At 40.3% G+C, this 18,098-nt stretch overlaps 1 protein-coding gene across 1 annotated transcript in view; it reads left to right on the top strand.

The window, feature by feature from the left end:
• Nucleotides 1-6,754, top strand: part of RNASEH2B (ribonuclease H2 subunit B) — a 65,676-nt gene extending 58,922 nt beyond the window's left edge. Inside the window, exon 10 of the mRNA XM_033104901.1 lies at nucleotides 5,566-6,754. Coding sequence (XP_032960792.1) covers nucleotides 5,566-5,598 — 33 coding nt within the window. The 3' untranslated portion in view covers nucleotides 5,599-6,754. The remainder of the gene's footprint in view (nucleotides 1-5,565) is intronic.
• The last annotated feature ends 11,344 nt before the right edge of the window (nucleotides 6,755-18,098 follow it).

Genomic DNA, 18,098 nt, shown 5'->3' with positions numbered 1-18,098 from the left:
TAATGGCGGAAGTCAAACGTAACTTGTATTCATCTTTTGTTATCGGTATATATTGAGTATTATAGTTTTAATATAGTTTTCCTTTCTTAAAATGTGTATACAGTTTTTTGGCACCCTCTGTATATATGTACACAAACATATATACATATAAATGCACATATGCAAACAGGCACAGATATGTTCTTTTTTCCAAATCCTTTAAGGAATTTCAAACTAGAACCTTTTTAGACTTTATTATACCACCAAACATTAGGATACCTTAGCTTACTCAAATCCTTTGGCTCTTTGCTTCTTTTACTTACATCATTTTTCTTTTTGATTAATGTGCTGAGTTTGGGGAAAGCTTTAAAAACTATCTGCAAACTATACAACCACTGTATATACACACAAGAGCCCCCATCGTTTTTATCAAACCGTACATATTCTGAAACTGATCTCAGATTACCAACATTCTTTTTTTATTTCTGGTTTGTCTTCATTTACATTTTCCTTGTACTCTAGCTCTCAGGCTTTTTCATCTCCGAAGGTTTATGCTTCCACACTACCAAGGAGATCCTCCTCCATCAGGTTTAATGTGAATGTCAAGTGGAATTGTGTTTTGTTGGTTCGGGTCTGTTTCTAGTGTGCTGCAGTCCATTTCCGGAATCACATTTCTCTTATTTGGGGCCTTAGCAAAGCACAAAGGCAATTTGGAAGTGAGAAACTAAAATGGACCCATTTACGTACTAAATGTGTGTCATCGTTTATATTGTATGCTAACTTAGAACAATCATAATAAACAGTTATCTTACTCTTTAAAAATGTAAATGAAGTGAAAAATAACCAACCATGTTTCAAACTAAACTAAAACAATTTACTTTTAAAAAGTAAAAGCAGGGGGTACAACCAAGATGGCACAGTCGGTAAATGCTGTGTTTACCTTCTCTCACAACCACACCAAAATTACAACTCATCTATAAAACAACCATTATTGAGAATTGCCTAAAATCAAGCTTAACTGAAGCCTTTCAACTAAGAACGTGAAGAAGCAGCCACCTTCTGTGCTGTGGCTGAAGTAGACCTACAGCTGATCATCTCCAAGGTGGTCCTGGGGCTGGCGCCCCCAATGTGGCCAGCTTCAAACTGAACTGGATCATCACCCAACTGCCTCCAAGTACAACAAACCCATAAGGCAGATTGGGCAGGCACCAGAGTCCTGCTGAGGCAGATCTGCTCTGTAGGGTCAGCGCCTGCACAACAACTCTTCCACTGTAGTCAAGACCCGTCCTCACAACCAGTGAGCCCAAGGGTCAGTCCCTCCCATTGATGTGCAGTTACCAACTAAGGCTTAACTAGAAGAGGAGCGCACACACAACCCACACGAGACACACCTGGAGTACATGGCCCAGGTGACCAGAAAGACTGCATCACTGAACCCCACAGCACACCTACTACATAAGGCCACTCTACAAAGACCAGAAGACATAGCAGCCCTACCTAATACATAGAAACAAGCACAGGGAGGCAGCCAAAATGGGGAGACAAAGAAATGTCCCAAATAAAAGAACAAAGTTCCAGAAAAAGAACTAAGTGAAACAGAGATAAGCAATCTACTAAACAGAGTTCCAAACACTAGTTATAAGGATGTTCAATGAGCTTAGGGAGAACTTCAACAGAAAGATGAAAACCATAAAGAACCAGTCAGAAATAAAGGATACAATAATGGAAATGAAGAATATATTACAGGGAATCAACAGTAGATTAGATGAAGCAGAGGATCCAACCAGCGATGTAGAAGGTAAGGTAGCAGAAAACACCCAAGAAGAACAGCAGAAAGAAAAAAGAATCCAAAAAATTGAAGTTTAAGGGGCCTCTGGGACAATATCAAGTATACCAACATTCCTATTATAGGGGTAATAGAAGAAGAGAGAGAGCAAGGAATTGAAAACCTATTTGAGGAAATAATGACAGAAAACTTCCCTAACCTGGTGAATGAAATAGACATACAAGCCCAGTAAGCACAGAGTCCCAAACAAGATAAACCCAAAGAGGCCAACACCAAGACACATCATAGTTAAAATGGCAAAGGTTAAATACAAAGAGAGAATCTTAAAAGCAGCCAGAAAAAAGCAGTTAGTTACCTACAAGGGAGCCCTCATACAACTGTCAGCTGATTTCTCAACAGAAACTTTGCAGGCCAGAAGGGAGTGGCAGGAAATATTCCAAGTGATGAAAACCAACAACGTACAACCAACATTGTTCTACCCAGCAAGGCTGTCATTTAGAATTGAAAAACAGATAAGGAGCTTTCCAGACGAGAAAAAGCTGAAGGAGTTAATCACCATCAAACCAGTATTACAAGAAATCTTAGAGGGACTTCTTTAAGATGGGAGAGGAGTAAAGGATGGGTGAGAGGGGAAGGGATTAAGAAGTATAAATGGGTTATTATAGAGTAGTCATGGGGATGTCGGGTATAGCATAAGGAATATACTCAATAATATTGTAGTAACTAGGTATGGTGCCAGATAGGTACTAGATCTATCAGGGTGATAGACGGGAGTGGGGTTGGGGGCAGGGTTTAAAAGGTGAAGGCATTAAGAAATAAAAATTGGTAGTTAATACAGTATGGGGAATATAATCAACAATATTGTAAAGATCATGTAAGGTGCCAGATGAGCACTGGACTTATCAGAGGGATCACGTCATAGACTATAGATGCCCGACCAATGCTCTATACACTTAAAGCTGAAGGAGAATAATATTGAATGTCAACTATAACTAAATACACAGGTATATATAGTCACAGGATGTGGAGTACAGCATGGGGAAGACAGTCAACAATATTGTAACAGCTATTTAAGATATCAGAGGGGTGGTGGCTTGGGGGTGGGTGGGTTATCACTTTATGAGGGGTTTAAATGTCTAACTATTGTGTTGCTTTGTGCACCTGAAACTAATAAAAAAAAAGTGTTATAAAGAAAAAAGTAAAAGCAATTGGTTTAAAAAGATGAGTTAATTTAAAGTAGCTGGATTCTACCCGCTGGTAGTCCCAGCCCTGCCTTAATTCCATGATCCGTGGTCAAAGCAGCAGCATTACTGGCCCACAGTAGCGTCCTCTGTGTGAGATGAGACTAAACCATTGAGTTGTTTTATGTCCTTCCCTGCGTCGCTGCTGCTTGGGGAGCCTCATCTCCTTTACACGGGTGAAGGAAATGCTTTTAGTTAGCCTCCATCCGGTGCTTAGCACGCCGCAGGTACTCCTCTAATTCAACAAGGATTATCTCATCTGTTTCTCTGGAAGAAAATCCACCAACATGCTCATACTGGCTATTGTGGTTTTCAGGATATATATATTTTTTTCTTCCTTTCCCATAGATTATAGCACTTTTCAGTGGAAAGAAATGCAAAGAGCACAATTACTGGAAAGTAATAAAGACTGACAAAGTGCTTTCAATTTTTAAGCACTTTTCACATGAATTTATATGTTTAATACTTCCAGAAACCATATGACACAATTGGTTTACTTTACAATTGAATTATTTCCCCACTTTACAGTTGAAAAAGGTAAAGTGAGCTTATTTGCCCGAGGTCACACAGCTAATAAAGAACTGAGCCAGAACTTAAACTCAGGACCTCAGACTCCCAGACTCTCCGCACCAAATTCTGTTTCCTCAGAACTTTGACTTCTGTTACATCCTGGGAAGTCTCTCCTTCACCAGATTTGAAAGACAGGCTCTTCACATAGGTTAGAGTTGACTTTCTCTGTTCTTAAAGTTGATCTCACGTGGCTAGCTGCCTTGTATCACATGTTTTCTCCCTTGGATTAGCCCTTATTCCAGGACTAAAGCAAAATTTGGTGACCTCCAGAGTTAGCTGCATCAAACCTCTGTGGAAGACACAGAGCTCCCTTTCTAGGAAGGCAGTGAGCGCAACGGTATTTCCTTAGTGCCCTTGGAAGATGGCCACAGGCTTTGACCGTGTCTGAATACTGGGAAGAAATGATTAGATTCATACACCTTTTTATACACAGAGATTTATACCCTCCTCAGAGTCATTAGGCTGACAAAAAGGTTATGTTTAATAGTCCTTTACAGTGTTTACAGCAGTCCCACATCAGCTGTTAAATTAACCTTTACGACAGCTCTCCGTTTTATAGATGGTCAGGGTGGGGTTGCAGGGACTGAAAGTGGCAGAATCCGGTTCTGCCCTTCCACCCCAAGCTCAGGCCTCTCTTTTTTTGCCTCCCTGAGACTCTTACCCATACCATTGTTTGTGTGGCTTTACGGCCTTTTATTCTTCTGTAGTCTGTTTTTATTGTGAATTTTAAGAAAGGAAAAAACAGATTTATTCTGCTTCATCTTGCTCTATTCATAATGATTTCTGCAGGTCAATTTATCCTGAGCAGTGGTGACCCAGAATTTAAGTAAAACTTCCACTTAGGTGGTGCATTTGCATGTCAAATTTTTAATTCAGCTGTCAGCTTTTTAGCATTTACTGTACTTCCGTAAATAACTGTTATTTTATCTCACACTAATCTAGCCTATGTGGGGGTCGGGGAAGCACCAAATATGATTTACAGAGAAATCATCTTCTTCGCAGACATTCAAAGAATTGTTACCTTACATATGTTTTATTAGAATATGTGTAAAATTAACGTCAGTCATGTTATTCTTTCAAAAGAAAAAAGAAGCCAAAGGATAAGCTTAGATTAATTTATTCCTTTAAGAACACCTACATGCCAAATGTTGTTCTAGGTACTAGAAATGCAGCTGCCAATGTGGCAAACAAAATACCTGCCTTCTAGAAGTTTCTGTTTGAGGGGGCAGTTAGTTGGCATTATCCGGGGGCAATGGAAAAAGCTGAGCTGGGGAGGTGGACAGAGCCCCAGGGAGGTGGGTGATCAGAGGATGTCTAACCCCAGTCACATCTTATCCACATTATGGCATAGAAATTGAGTTCCATCAACTTTTTTTCTGGTAATTCGTATCTTCAGAATAAATTATGTATGACTTTGTACTCAGTAAGAAACCAGCTTATACTAAACTTGTTCACTGGCATTCTTTACAAGGATATTAGGGACTGCTACATCCACCAGCAAGTCTATATTTATCTATTTTTTTATACATTGGCGACTACTAAAGCCTCCTAATTTTTAAAAAAAGGATGCACCTTAAAAATAGAAGAAAAAAAGACAAAAGGAAAAGAGAAAAATGGTGTAAGAATTATTCATGTTAGAAACTTGTTTTTGTGTATTTCTTGTATTTTTATTTTTTTTCTAAAATGAGGGTGTGTATTCCATAAGTTGGGGGAACCTTAACATTTTTTGTATTTCACTCCCTTTGAACACTGGAAAGAAAATATGCTTCTTCCCCACCGCCTCCCTAGAGTGAGGTCACTGAGGTTGGTGACAACCGAAACCCCTTTTTCACCTGAGGTCTTCCTCAGAAGCAAAAATGCACCGCTGCTGATTCTCAAAGGACTAAACCAGCCAGCGTTGCTTTTGCGTTCTAGAAGGTGCAGATGGTACTTGGGATTTCAGGTGACTCCTTCTCACCAGGATACAACATGTTTTCCTTTTCTCTCTAGGTGGCAGCACAAAGACAGAAAAGGAACAAGTGACAGCAGATCCACACAAGGCTTGATTGGCTGCTTCTCATGTCACTTAAGACTCTGCCAGAGGGCTCTGGCTTTTTCTTCTGCACGTTCTAGAAAATCACCAAATGCCAAAAGATGTACACATATGTTAAAAAACTAACATCGACTGCTGTATTCCTTTGATCAGTTTCATTGGTGTGGTGGGTGGTGGCATATTGCCTGGACACGATTCCATCCTGGAACTTGAAAGCACCCTGGAGTGTGACATGCCCATAGTCTGAAGAATTCAAGGCACCTCACCCCTGGGAGTAGCCCCAGGCCTATCTCCATGAAGGTGTGGATTTCTACGGCAGTCCTTTAGATTTTAAAACATCGGCAGGAAAAAGCTCATTGTGAAATTCAGGTCATTTCTTAAGCCTGATCATGGTGGCTTGTCCTGCTTTCCTAGGTCTAGGCTAGCATGTTTTAGGCACGTGGTAACCATACATGTGTAGGGATTATGAGTACTTCATTCTACACTAAAAGCTTTGATGAACCAATTTTCTACCCTTCTACCCATAATACCAGAACATGTGCATTTTATGACCTGCTGAAGTTATAAGCATTGCTTCATTTTTAAAAGATTTGCTCAGCATGTATATTATTTTTTAGAGTGAGGGCATAAGATACAGAAGAAAGTTTCAAGTAGATGCCAAAAACTAATTTAGTGGGGAATTCTGATACATAGTGAATATGTTTTAGGGGATAGTGTGGGGTTTTGTGCAAAAATGTTCCAGGGGTTTGAGCTGGCTCATCCATTTGACATGCAAGAGTGATAGGGCAGGTAGATGGATAGAAATGAGCAGGAGAAGGAGAAATTGAGCCTGTGAGAAAGCCCCTCACTGCAGCTCCCACTTGGGTCACGACCCCTTGCAGCTGCCCAGCAGGATTCCAGGCTTACACATCCCCCTAAGGGATGTGTTTACACGTTTCTAAATAAAAAAACAAAAAGCCCGGTTAAGAGAGGAAGACATCCTGCTTATCAGGTAACACATGCTGTTTGTCAGGATCCTCAGTACCTCACTAGCCCAAAAGGATCCCAGGTTTTCACACACCCCAAAGGTAGGTGTTTACACATGTCCCCAAATCAAAGAAATGCATTGCTAAATGCCAGAGGACTAGGCACCTCAGAGAGAGAGAGAGAGAGAGAGAGAGAGAGAGAGAGAGAGAGAGAGAGAGAGAGAGAGAGAGAGAGAGAGAGAAGGGAAGGGAGGGGAGGGGAGGGGAGGGGAGGGGAGGGGAGGGGAGGGGAGGGGAGGAGAGGAGAGGAGAGGAGAGGAGAAGAGAAGAGAAGGGAGAGTGGGAGGCAATTCTACCCATAGAAATAAAAGCCATCAGCCATGTAAGGCGAGGCTGCTTCCCTCTCTTGGGTCAGCCGGCTCCCTGTCTCAGAGTGTACTCACTGTTACTAATAAACTTCCCCTGTCCATGCTGCACACTGTCTCATGATTGAATTCATTCCTTCGAGACGAAGAGCCGAGGTTCAATGTCATTTCCTGGTAACAAGAGGTATAGGGTGGAAGCCACTCAGGTGATCTTCCTGCATTCAAACAGGATCCCAAACCTCTTCTTCAGGAAATAATTTTGTTTCTGATTCTCTGGTGCTCGCTCGCTCTCTTCCTTACACATGTTAGAATTTGAGACAGGTTAGCTAGCATGTCCCTAGGTAGACAGGGAGGTCCCTGGTGGAATACACAAAGACAGCCATATTCTAAAACTCCAGGCTTTGAAATCGCTCCTTCGCTCCAGAACAAAATGTAACAAGACCTTGAGGTAAATCATAAAATTGCGTTTGACCTGACAAATGGAGCAGGTCTGATAGATAAGCGTGGGTTACTTTGCTAATTCCTTTAGGATGGGCAAGCAGAACAAACCTGGTAGACGGATTTCATTAGAAGGCGCCAGTTCCCTTCTTCAAACAGCTCCCCTTCCCCAAACAGGCAAGGGAAGGTATAAAAGTTAAGAGCTTTTGCCTCAGTCACAGGGCCACTCTCATTCGGGACCCCCTCCCACTCGGGACCTCTGACTCTTTGCTTTCAATAAACTATCCTCTTTTTAAAACTCTTTGCCTCTCCTGGGTCCGTGTTTCCATTATTCGGTCAAGACATGATCCCGGCCTACACTCAGAAACTGCCGGCAGATCCAACATCATCTACATCATTTGGGGACTCACAGGAAAAATATTCCTCCAGCAAATTCTTCCATGATCAACATGTATTACTATTATATTAATACCAAAAACAATTATAAAAATACCCAGTTAATTTGTACCATTAGTTCCTTAACATTTTTCCTCAAGGTTATATATATTTTTTTAATTTTACATCTCATTTATTAAGTTTCTTGGAGGAAGAATCCATGATTTACTGTTCTGTGCTTAGTGTTCAAATGGATGCTTACCAAAGACTATAAGTAATCAAATAATTGTTCTTCTATCTTCAAATCCTTAAAGCTTTCAGATCCCAACTATTGATTCCTTGACTTCCCTTACCCAGTCAAAACTATGTTTTGCTGTAAGTTGTGTGTGTTTGACATGAATATGGATGGTGAAATTAATTAATTTTGCTTTAGAAAGCAAATTACAAAGAGACTTGGAGATCATTGCAAATGCTCTGGGGTATTTCACCAACAGAACGGAAAAGTACTGTTCCTATATGTAAAACTGAGGCGAGACAAAAAACATGACTGAAGGAAGAGAGCAGAAAATGTTTCTCCTTTGCTGTTTTGTTTTCCTAGCAAGTAGTAACCAAATTGTTCAACTTTACAACAATAACTGAATCACACACACACACCAGCTTCACTTAAAACTTTTCAGTGGTTTCCTTTTGCTCTCAGGAAAAATCCCTCAACCCCTCCCCCCACCATGACCTCAAGGCTTTCCATGCCCTATGTAGCTCCAGCCTTCCCATCTGTTACAGCCACACGACCTTTTCAGACCCTCAGTGGCACTCTGCTTGCTCTAGCTACATGGGTTTTAGACGTGCTGTTTCCTCACCTGTTCTTCAAGCCCCTCTCTGATTCCCTAAGCCCTGCTCTTCCTTCAGCTCTGATCTTCCCTAGTTTGCCATCCGGAAGCCTTAGGGAGGCTCCCTGACCTTCCCAGCCAGGGTAGATATTCCTGTGGGAACTCTCATGGCACCCTGTGCCTCTCCTTCCTGCAACTATCGGAGATGTTTATGTTTGTAGGTACAATGATTAGATGAATGTTGCTCTCTCCCAATTACACAGAGCTTCAAGAAGGCAGAGACCATTTCAGCTTACCGTTTGTGCAGCAGAGTTAATGTAGCAGGACTGAGGCTGCTGCCCTTGCCTGCTCGCAAGCTTGGCCCTTGGATGGTGACTGGGAACTTGGCTGGTAAACAGCTCCTGACGCTGATATGATCAGAGTGGCCCCGTGTCTAAACCGTTTGTATACACAATAGGGCTGATGCTGAACCCATGTTTTCCTTCTGGGGATCTGGAACTTTGGAATGTGCGAGGCACAGTGTGACCAGACCCCAATAAAAACCTGAGGCCGGAGTCTGTAAGGGGCATCCCCAGGCAGAAACATTGCATGCATGTTGCTGCATTTCTGCTGCTGCTGGGGTGTACTCTGTGTGACCCCTCGCTGGTGGGAGGGAGCATAAGGAAACCTGCACATGACTTCTCCAGACCTGTGTCTTTTTCCCTTATGATTCAGCTGTGTATCCTTACTGTACTGCTGTAGGAAATCTTACCTGTGAATACACCTATATCCCGACTCCTGCAATCTCCTCATAGCAAATATGCAAACGTGGGAGTGGTCTTGGGGGCCCTCAACGCACCATGGTATCCCCAGAACCCTGCACGGTATTTGACATTTAATAAGTGTCGTATTACGTGTTTTTTGAAATGATAATGAAAATGATCTCAGAGGGCTAAGGCTAAATCTATCCTGTGGAAATTCTCCAAAGAACTAAGAAATGTTATAATTTATCAACTACATCTTAACAACCCAAATAAGAATGTAAATACTTCTGGAAAAGGCAGAATAAAACATGATTCAGGAAATGTAGTAGGTTAAAGCCTGTCAGAATTTTTTTTCTCATGACGATGAATTTTCTGTATCTGGAGCAGGGAGCAATGGGCCAGGACCTTCGCTCTGACCCATAGGCGGTTCCCTGGCTTTCCTGTCCCCTCCCTCCCCCACTCCAGGTTACAGTGTTGGCCAATTCCATCATGTAGAGTGACACAGGATCGGGAGCAGGGAGTGCTTCTCTACTTTGGCTGCACATTGGGAATCTTCTGGAAGTTTAAAAACAAGTGCTGATGCCAGGGCCTCGGCTCTAGAGATTCCAATATAATTGGTCTGGGCACAGGGATTTCAATGTGTAGCCCCTGCTGACACCCCCACCCTGCATCCCTTCCTTCCTTCCAATCCCGGCCTTTGACAATCATATTTCACAAAGTCCAGGCTTCCACTCAAGGCCAATTTATTCTTATTCTTGAAAGATTTCTTTAAATTTTTGTTTTCTGGTTTCCTGGCTCACAGCTAATAGGCAGACACACTCACAAGAGGAGAAAATAACACCTTTGATTTCAACAGCACAAGAAAAAGGAAGCAGCTAGGACAAGCAGGTGGAAGAACTCAAAACCCTAAAACTCAGGGCAGTTTCAGAGGGGGTCACTCATAAGGACATCACTGGAGCGCAGAACAAAGTCACTCGTGAGAATGTTGTTTTTAACAATGACCAGCAGTCTCCACCACCACTCAGCACCGCCCTCCCCGTATACACTTCACTTTATGTATAAAATGCAGTTCATTAATTTTATTTTGAATATTTGGTAAGAGCTCATTATCAGTGATAGGGATCCACATATTACTTACTGTCTTGGGGAAGCTCTCCCCTCCAGTAAATGTAAACCCAACCATCTGCTATTTTTTAACTCTTCTCCAGGGAAAACAGGTCTCTAAGATGTATCAGCCGTTAATTGGCAGAGCTGTGATCTATCTTTCCTTTGTAACACCCAGCATGGCTGCTGTGGGATTCCAGGAGTGGTGGGAAATAAATTGGATGAAGTAAGGCTATCAAGGTCTTGAAAGCCAGGCAAAAGAGTTTGGCTTTGAAGTGGATGGAAATGTTTGGTTCTCAAACAGAATAGAAGAGTCATAAAAAGAGAGATATCAGAATTGCCAGGTATACGAAGGGTGGCTCCTTGGAGAAGGTGGACCTGAGCTGGAATAATTGGGTAAATAGAATTAATAGTGCATGCACCTACTGTGTGTCCCAGCTGTCCTTTCCTCAGAAGGAGAAGGGACAAGAATTCAGGAGGCAGTCTCTGCTTTAATGGGGTTGGAGAATCTCTTTGGGATATAACTTCACTTTTTCTCTGCCTGCTGCTGTGGCCTCAAGGTGGCAGTGGAAATGTCAAGATAAGTTGTGGTTAGCACGTCTGCTCCAAGGAGACTCCACAAAGGCTGGCTAACAGGCCTGCAAGGACATGGCCTGTCCAGGGCCCCTGCGGTTGGGCAGGCCCAGGAAGGATAGGAGGAAGTCAGGAGTCCGCCTTTACCCAGGTGCGAAGAAAGGCATCAGCCTTCCAAGCCCATCTAGTCAGCTTTCCACTGTTAAGCCAACCAGAGGTAACTAATCACTAAATGGGTACTAATCATTTTGCTGCTCATTTATCTTCCCAGTGAGTGCTTTTCAACACAAGCATTTACATTTCCGTTACATTTCCGAAGAATAAAGGCTTGTAAAAAGAGTGGTGGGGTTTATCGCTCCCAGTTTGCTCTGCTGACAGGTTTATATGGCCAAGGAAGTTCATAAGGTAAAAGAATTTTTAAGCAAATGTATTTTTAGGAAATGAATTGTTGACATTTTCTTTTTCTTTAACAGTATAAAGGTTATGTGTATTGATTTCATGGGTGAACAATGGGAAATGGTCAAAATATACAGTATCTTTTCTTGAACGTGAACAGAAGTACCAATGGGTTTTTCTTTTGTTGTTGATAAATGATCTGGGTAAAAAAAAAGACACCTTGGGTCTTCAAAGATATCTAGCTGGTCTATTTTTAAAATGCATGATTTGCCTAAAATCATATTAAAGTTTTAGTAAATGAATACCCTCATATTTAGAGTGTAGTTTCCATAACGCTAGCCTGAATATGAATAGGCAGAATATGATTACCTTAACACAGCCCTGATTTGGTCATCAGGAGACTAATAGCAGTTATTTGGTGGCCTTCATCGTTAGAGACTAAGTCAATGCGATGAATATTAAAAAGCCTGTTTTCAATTAATTGCCAAGGAAATGAGAAGGAAGGCAGGGAAGCCAGGGCCATGCGACATGGCAATGCATTCAGGCGCCTATGAGAGTTGCTCTGGGGAAGAACACTGGGCTCCAAAACAAGGAAGGCCAATCCTCACTGCCATCTTGAGTAAGTTACCTAACCTCTTAGGATCTCATTTTCCATGACCCTAAAATGAAGCTCATAATAATACCTGTCTCTAAGGTATATTAATGTAAAGTTCCTAGCACAGAGCCAGACACATAGTAATTTCTCTCTGCGAGTTAGTTCACCTCTTCCTACTTCAGGGCCCTGTACATTTCCCCAATCCAAGTAACCTTGAGCCTAAATTCCACCTCCAGTGATTCATTCCTTGGAATTAAACTTTGGTTTGTCCACTGTGTGTTAAGGCTTTAGAGGTCCTTTCCCTTTACTGGAAAAATGAGGTCCAGAGAGATAAGATGACTTGCCCAAATGATAAGCTAAGAAAATACCTTGAAGCTTCAAAATATCTATGAGTCTCTGGAAAGTGAATCCTATATTGGTTTTCTTTAAAAAATTTTCAAAATTAGCTGCTTCAATCCTTTAAACTATTCACTATGAAATATTGATGTCCATGTACTTTTTTTTATTTGAAGAGGAATGTGAGAAGTCTATCTTCCCCCTTCTCTTCTTTGAAGTTGTGGAAAGCCAAAGGAAAATAAGATATGAAAATAAAATGTCAATTTTCAGCAAACTAGGAAAGATTTAAAACCATGAAGAATGAAATAGATGGAAGGCCTGCAAAAAGCAGGGGAGCATACAGGAAGAAGAAGAGCAAAGAACAGCACGTGGTTGCAGAAATCAGAATGAGTTAGTAAAATATGTTTTTAAAGGGGAGAGATGAGGTGAAGAACAGAATCTAAGTCTCACGTTTACTACACAGGGAACAATGTACAAATAAGGGAAGCAAGAATTTCCTGAATTCAATTTAGTTGTAAATAAATAGAGGTTATGGGGCTTAAAAAAAAAATCACACATTTACAAGGAATGCTCCATCGATACGCAGCAAGAAAGAAAAACGATGGGTTTTGAAAAACCCCACAGCTGCCTAGCTTTATTGGCTGCGGAAATAGATCTAAAACTCATGCACAAAACCCTGGTTCCTAAAGAATATTCCTACTTGGCTGAGATGTGGCCCTGCAAATATTTGGTCCAAGAAAAACTCACCTGCCTCAAAGTTATTTCAAAGATTTAAGAAATATAACAACAAAAAGATCAGGAAAGGTGAATGGCAGATAAAATGTTGCCAAAGAACAGATGAAAATAGCAAAAAAATATTTTACTACATATGTAAAATATTTAATGAAGCAGTTACCTCTACAAAGCCTGGGCATAAAGCAAAGACACAGGCAATGATAGTGAGACAACAAGAGAAAATGTGTGAGATGGCGAGATTCAGGATACAAATGGGAGAAAAAATAAACCATCAAAGAAAGGAGGATGAACTGGAAGGGAAAATAGGAAATAATAAAAGCACAGTAAAGAGCTTAGAGGATCAAAATGAGGAAAACAAACAAAATGAAAGGATATGGGTGTAGGAAAGATTTATTAAATAGGACACAAAAAGTGGGCATAATATTGATAGAAAAATCTGGTAATAATTGTGCAATTAAAAAAAACTTACTTTAAAAATACTAATGCAAAAATACTAAACAAAATATTACCAAATAGACACAAGCAACTCATTAAAAGAATAAAGAACGTGACAATTCAATGCAAAGATGGTTCAATTTTAGGAGTCTATTTATATGAATTTACCATATCAGTGATCAAATAAAAAACATTTATCTCTTTAGATGCTTAAAAATGCTTATTAAAGTTCAACTTCTATTATTGATCTAAAAAAAAATTCAATGAAATAGAATAGATATGTACTTCCCTAAAATAAACCAAATTGAAAGTCAACATTATGTTTAAAGGAGAAATACCAATAACATTCTTACTAAAGTCAGAAATAAGATATAAATATTATAAACAAAAAAGAGAGAAATTAGAAATAAAAATTGCAAAGAGGTAAAATCATCATTATTTGCAAATTATACATTTGTATGCTTGGATAACCCAAGGGGATCATCTGAAAAAGATTATGAAGTAAGAATTCAGTAAGGTGGTTTAATATAAAATCAATTTATAATTTTCAAAAGCTTTCATACATTTAAACAATTGGATAGAAGATATAAAAAAAAGAAAAGACCTTTTCACACTTAAAGTAACAATAAAAAACTAAAATAACCATGAATAAGCCTAAGAAATGTTCCAGACCTATATAAGAAAAACTTTAAATTGATCCAGAAAGACACAAAAGCAGTCTTAAACAAATGAAAAATCACACCAAATCCTTGGGCAAAAGGAGTGAATATCATAAAGATGTCAAATATCCCTAAATTAAATCTCCTTGTTTGTAATTCCAATTAACACACTACCAGGGTATTCTTGTAACTGAACAAGTTGATTCTAAGGTATATATAAGAAAATTAATTTTTTTAGTACCTATGTTTTCTTCTACACAGTTTATTGTTTCAGGTCTTATGTTTAGGTCTTTGATCCATTTTGAGTTAATTTTGGTATATGGTGACAGATAGCAGTCTAGCTTCATTTTTTTGCATGTGGCTTTACAATTCTCCCAGCACCATTTATCTTGGGTTCAAAAAGCATTTTATGAATTTGACTCCAAAAGCAAGGGAAGTAAAAGCTAAAATAAATCAATGGGACTATATCAAACTAAAAAGCTTCTGCACAGCAAAAGAAACCATTGACAAAATAAAGAGGCAACCAACCAAATGGGAGAAGATTTTTGCAAACAACGCCTTCGATAAGGGGCTAATATCCAAAATATACAAGGAACTCATACAACTCAACAACAAAAAAACAAACAACCCAATTGAAAAATGGGCAGAGGACCTGAAGAGACATTTCTCCAAAGAGGACATACAAATGGCCAATAGACATATGAAAAAATGCTCAACATCACTAATCATCAGAAATGCAAATAAAAACCACAATGAGATATCATCTCACACCAGTTAGAATGGCTATCACCCACAAGACAAATAGTAACAAGTGTTGAAGAGGCTGAAGAGAAAAAGGAACCCTCATACACTGTTGGTGGGAATGCAGATTGATGTAGCTGCTATGGAAGGCAGTGTGGAGGTTCCTCAAAAAATTAAGAATGGAATTACCATATGACCCAGCAATCCTTTCCTGGGTATCTACCCAAAAAATCTGAAAACATTTATCCATAAAGACATATGTGTTCCAATGTTTATTGCAACTTTATTTATGGTGGCCATGACATGTAATCAAGCAAAATGTCCTTTGATAGATGAATGGATAAAGAAGTTGTGGTATATATACACAATGGAATATAATTCTGCCATAAGAAAAGATGAAACAGTACCATTTGGGACAACATGGATGGAGCTTGAGATTATAATGCTAAGCAAAACAAGTCAGACAGAAAAAGTAGAGAACCATATGATTTCACTGATATGTGGGTTATAAAACTGAAAACAACAAAAGAACAAGGCCAACAAATGAAGAAACAAAAACTCATAGACACAGACAATAGTTTAGTGGTTACCAGAGGGTAAGGGGTGGGGGTGGTAGATGAGGGTAAAGGGGATCAAATATAAGGTGATGGAAAGAGAATTGACTGGGTGGTGAACACATAATATACATAGATGATGTATTACAGAATTGTACACCTGAAATATATGTAAGTTTACTAACAGTTGTCATCCCAATAAACTTTAATTAAAAAAAAAAGAAAGAAAATTAATTTGGTAGAATATTTAGAAGAATACTTTAAAACAAAAATAAAAAAGGTATACACTAGCCACTTCACATATTAAAATATATTTTAACTTACAAAAATTAGGAGTGTGGTTTGGAATGGATAGAGAGATAAAGAATCAGTAGAAATATTACAGATAGGCCCATATGCATACTAAAATTTAGTATTTGAAATAAATTTTAAAATGTGGATTAATTCAATAAATGATTTAAAGACAGTTAAGTAGCAATATAGAAAAATTAAGTTAGATGCATGCATCAGAACAAATTCCAAATGGATCAAAGATTAAATGTTAAAAGATAAAAGAAATGGAGGAAACATGGGAGACTTAAAAATAGAATTCTTCATGGCAAAAATGAACATAAGCAAAGTCCAAAGACAAGATAACTGGGAAAAAATATTTGTACCTCATATCACAAAGCCCCAATTTTCTAGAAACTGAGAAGTAAAAGAATAAGCCAATAGAAAAATGGGAAAGGAGAGATTCAAAATGGTGGAGTAGATAAACACTGTGCCTGTGTCCTTCCATGAATACATTAAAATTACAATTAAATTATAGAACAACCAACCTGGAGAACAATCTGAAGTCTAGCTGAACAGAAGTCCTATAACTAAAAATATAAAGAAGCCACAAGGAGACTGGTAGGAGGGGCGGAAACACGGAACAGGCCCCAAACTCTGTGTGGAGGTTGAGAACCAGGAGGGATATCTCAGCTGTGGAGGTTGCCCCCAAAGGAGCAAAGGACCCCAGCTCCCACACCAGGCTCCCCAGCCTGGAGTATTGGTGCCAGCAAGAGGAGCCCCCACAACATCTAACTGTGAAAAACAGTGGGGATTCCAACAGTTGGGTAGGACAGAAGGCTGTAGGAAACCCAGACGTCCTCTTAAATGGCCCGCGCAAAGACTCACTCACCCGCAGGCACTCACCTTGGGTTCCAGCGGAGGGATAGTAACTTGGGTGTCCTCAGAAGCATACAGGGCTCAGACTGAGGAGTGTGGCTTCAGGGAAGGACTGGACAGTTGGCATTTTCCCTGGGAGGGGTTCTTCTTTGGTGTGGCTGACAGGCGGCTGCCATCTTTCTTAGGTTGAGCCCGCCCACATAGGCAAAACCTGAATCTGATTGGCCTGGTGAGCTCTGCTGCTCCACCCTGCTGACAGCGGGGTACCCACTCCCACCCAACTCACTCACCACCAGAGGCACTTTGTGAGCAGCCAGCCTCTCCTGCATTGCACCCTTTCTTGGAAAACTATCAGAGTCCATGGGCCCCAGGCAGGCAGCAACTGGCCTTGGTGTACTCTGAGACTTTTGCTGAGTCACTCCAGGTTCAGCTTTGGCACCAAACCAGAGTCTATATTAACCTGGTGACCACAACTCTTCCAACTCTAATAATCCCCTGAGACCCTGTCTCACCCAACTTGCATACTGCACGAGGTTTTCGCAGTGGCTCAACCGTAAGGGAGCCGGCAAGTGGCAGCAGGCTTTTCGGTGTCCTGGCTTTTTGCGGAGTTATCCCAGGTCCAGTACTGGTGGCAGCCATCCTCAGTTGGCAGCGTGGCCTCTTCCACATGCCTCCAGGTCCAGCACAGGCAGTGACCAACTGTGGATACCTTTGTAGCTTCTGCCAGGTAGTCCCTAGCCAGTCATAGGCAGTGGGTGACCTGAGCCTGCACCAGAGCCCCTCTCAAGAGGCCTGCATCTATACAAAACAATATATAGACAAGATTATTCATTACCTCCTTGGTTGAAATAACAAAAAATTGGACACAGCCTGAATGTTTATCTATATGGGGCTAATTAAATAAACTATGTATCTGCATAGTATGTTCAGGTTATCAATTGCTATGCAACAAATGTTCTCAAAATATAGTGGTTAGAACAACAGTGGATCTTAATGTATGCCTTTTTATATTATTTTGATTTTTGAAATACATTGAAAGAGAAAATAATTGGATCTCAAAGAAATCCAAAGAAGCTCCACCGTGGTCATTTCCTCAGGGTGCTGGAGCTTTTGGAAAAGTAATAATGGGTCCTATTTTTACAGTCCCATCAGTTTCCAAGGCATCTTACATTTTACCACCACTATAATAAAAATCAACCCAGAAAATGGTCCATTTGGTTATACGTTTATTTACAGCTAACAGCCCCCACTGGTGTACTGCCTATAAATTAATTGTCATATTTGTGCTGGCCAGAGGGTATGGAGTGAGCAGTTATTTTCCTTCATTGTCAAACCCAAACTAGGATTTAAAATGTAATTTAAAAAGGTTGAACTTGTCAAAGTAGGTTAGCCAGTGGTGTGCTGGCTCGTGAGAGCTAGTTGTTACATATTCAGGAGTTTTGCCAGCCAGTTGTTAAACCAGTTGGAGCTTCAAATCAACCACGGTGGCTGATTCTAGTA

This window comes from Rhinolophus ferrumequinum, chromosome 4 (genome assembly GCF_004115265.2).
Source record: "Rhinolophus ferrumequinum isolate MPI-CBG mRhiFer1 chromosome 4, mRhiFer1_v1.p, whole genome shotgun sequence".
NCBI classification, from domain to species: Eukaryota; Metazoa; Chordata; class Mammalia; order Chiroptera; family Rhinolophidae; genus Rhinolophus; species Rhinolophus ferrumequinum.
The sequence above is the reverse complement of the archived record's forward strand: the minus strand, read 5'-3'. Positions and strand labels throughout refer to the sequence as shown.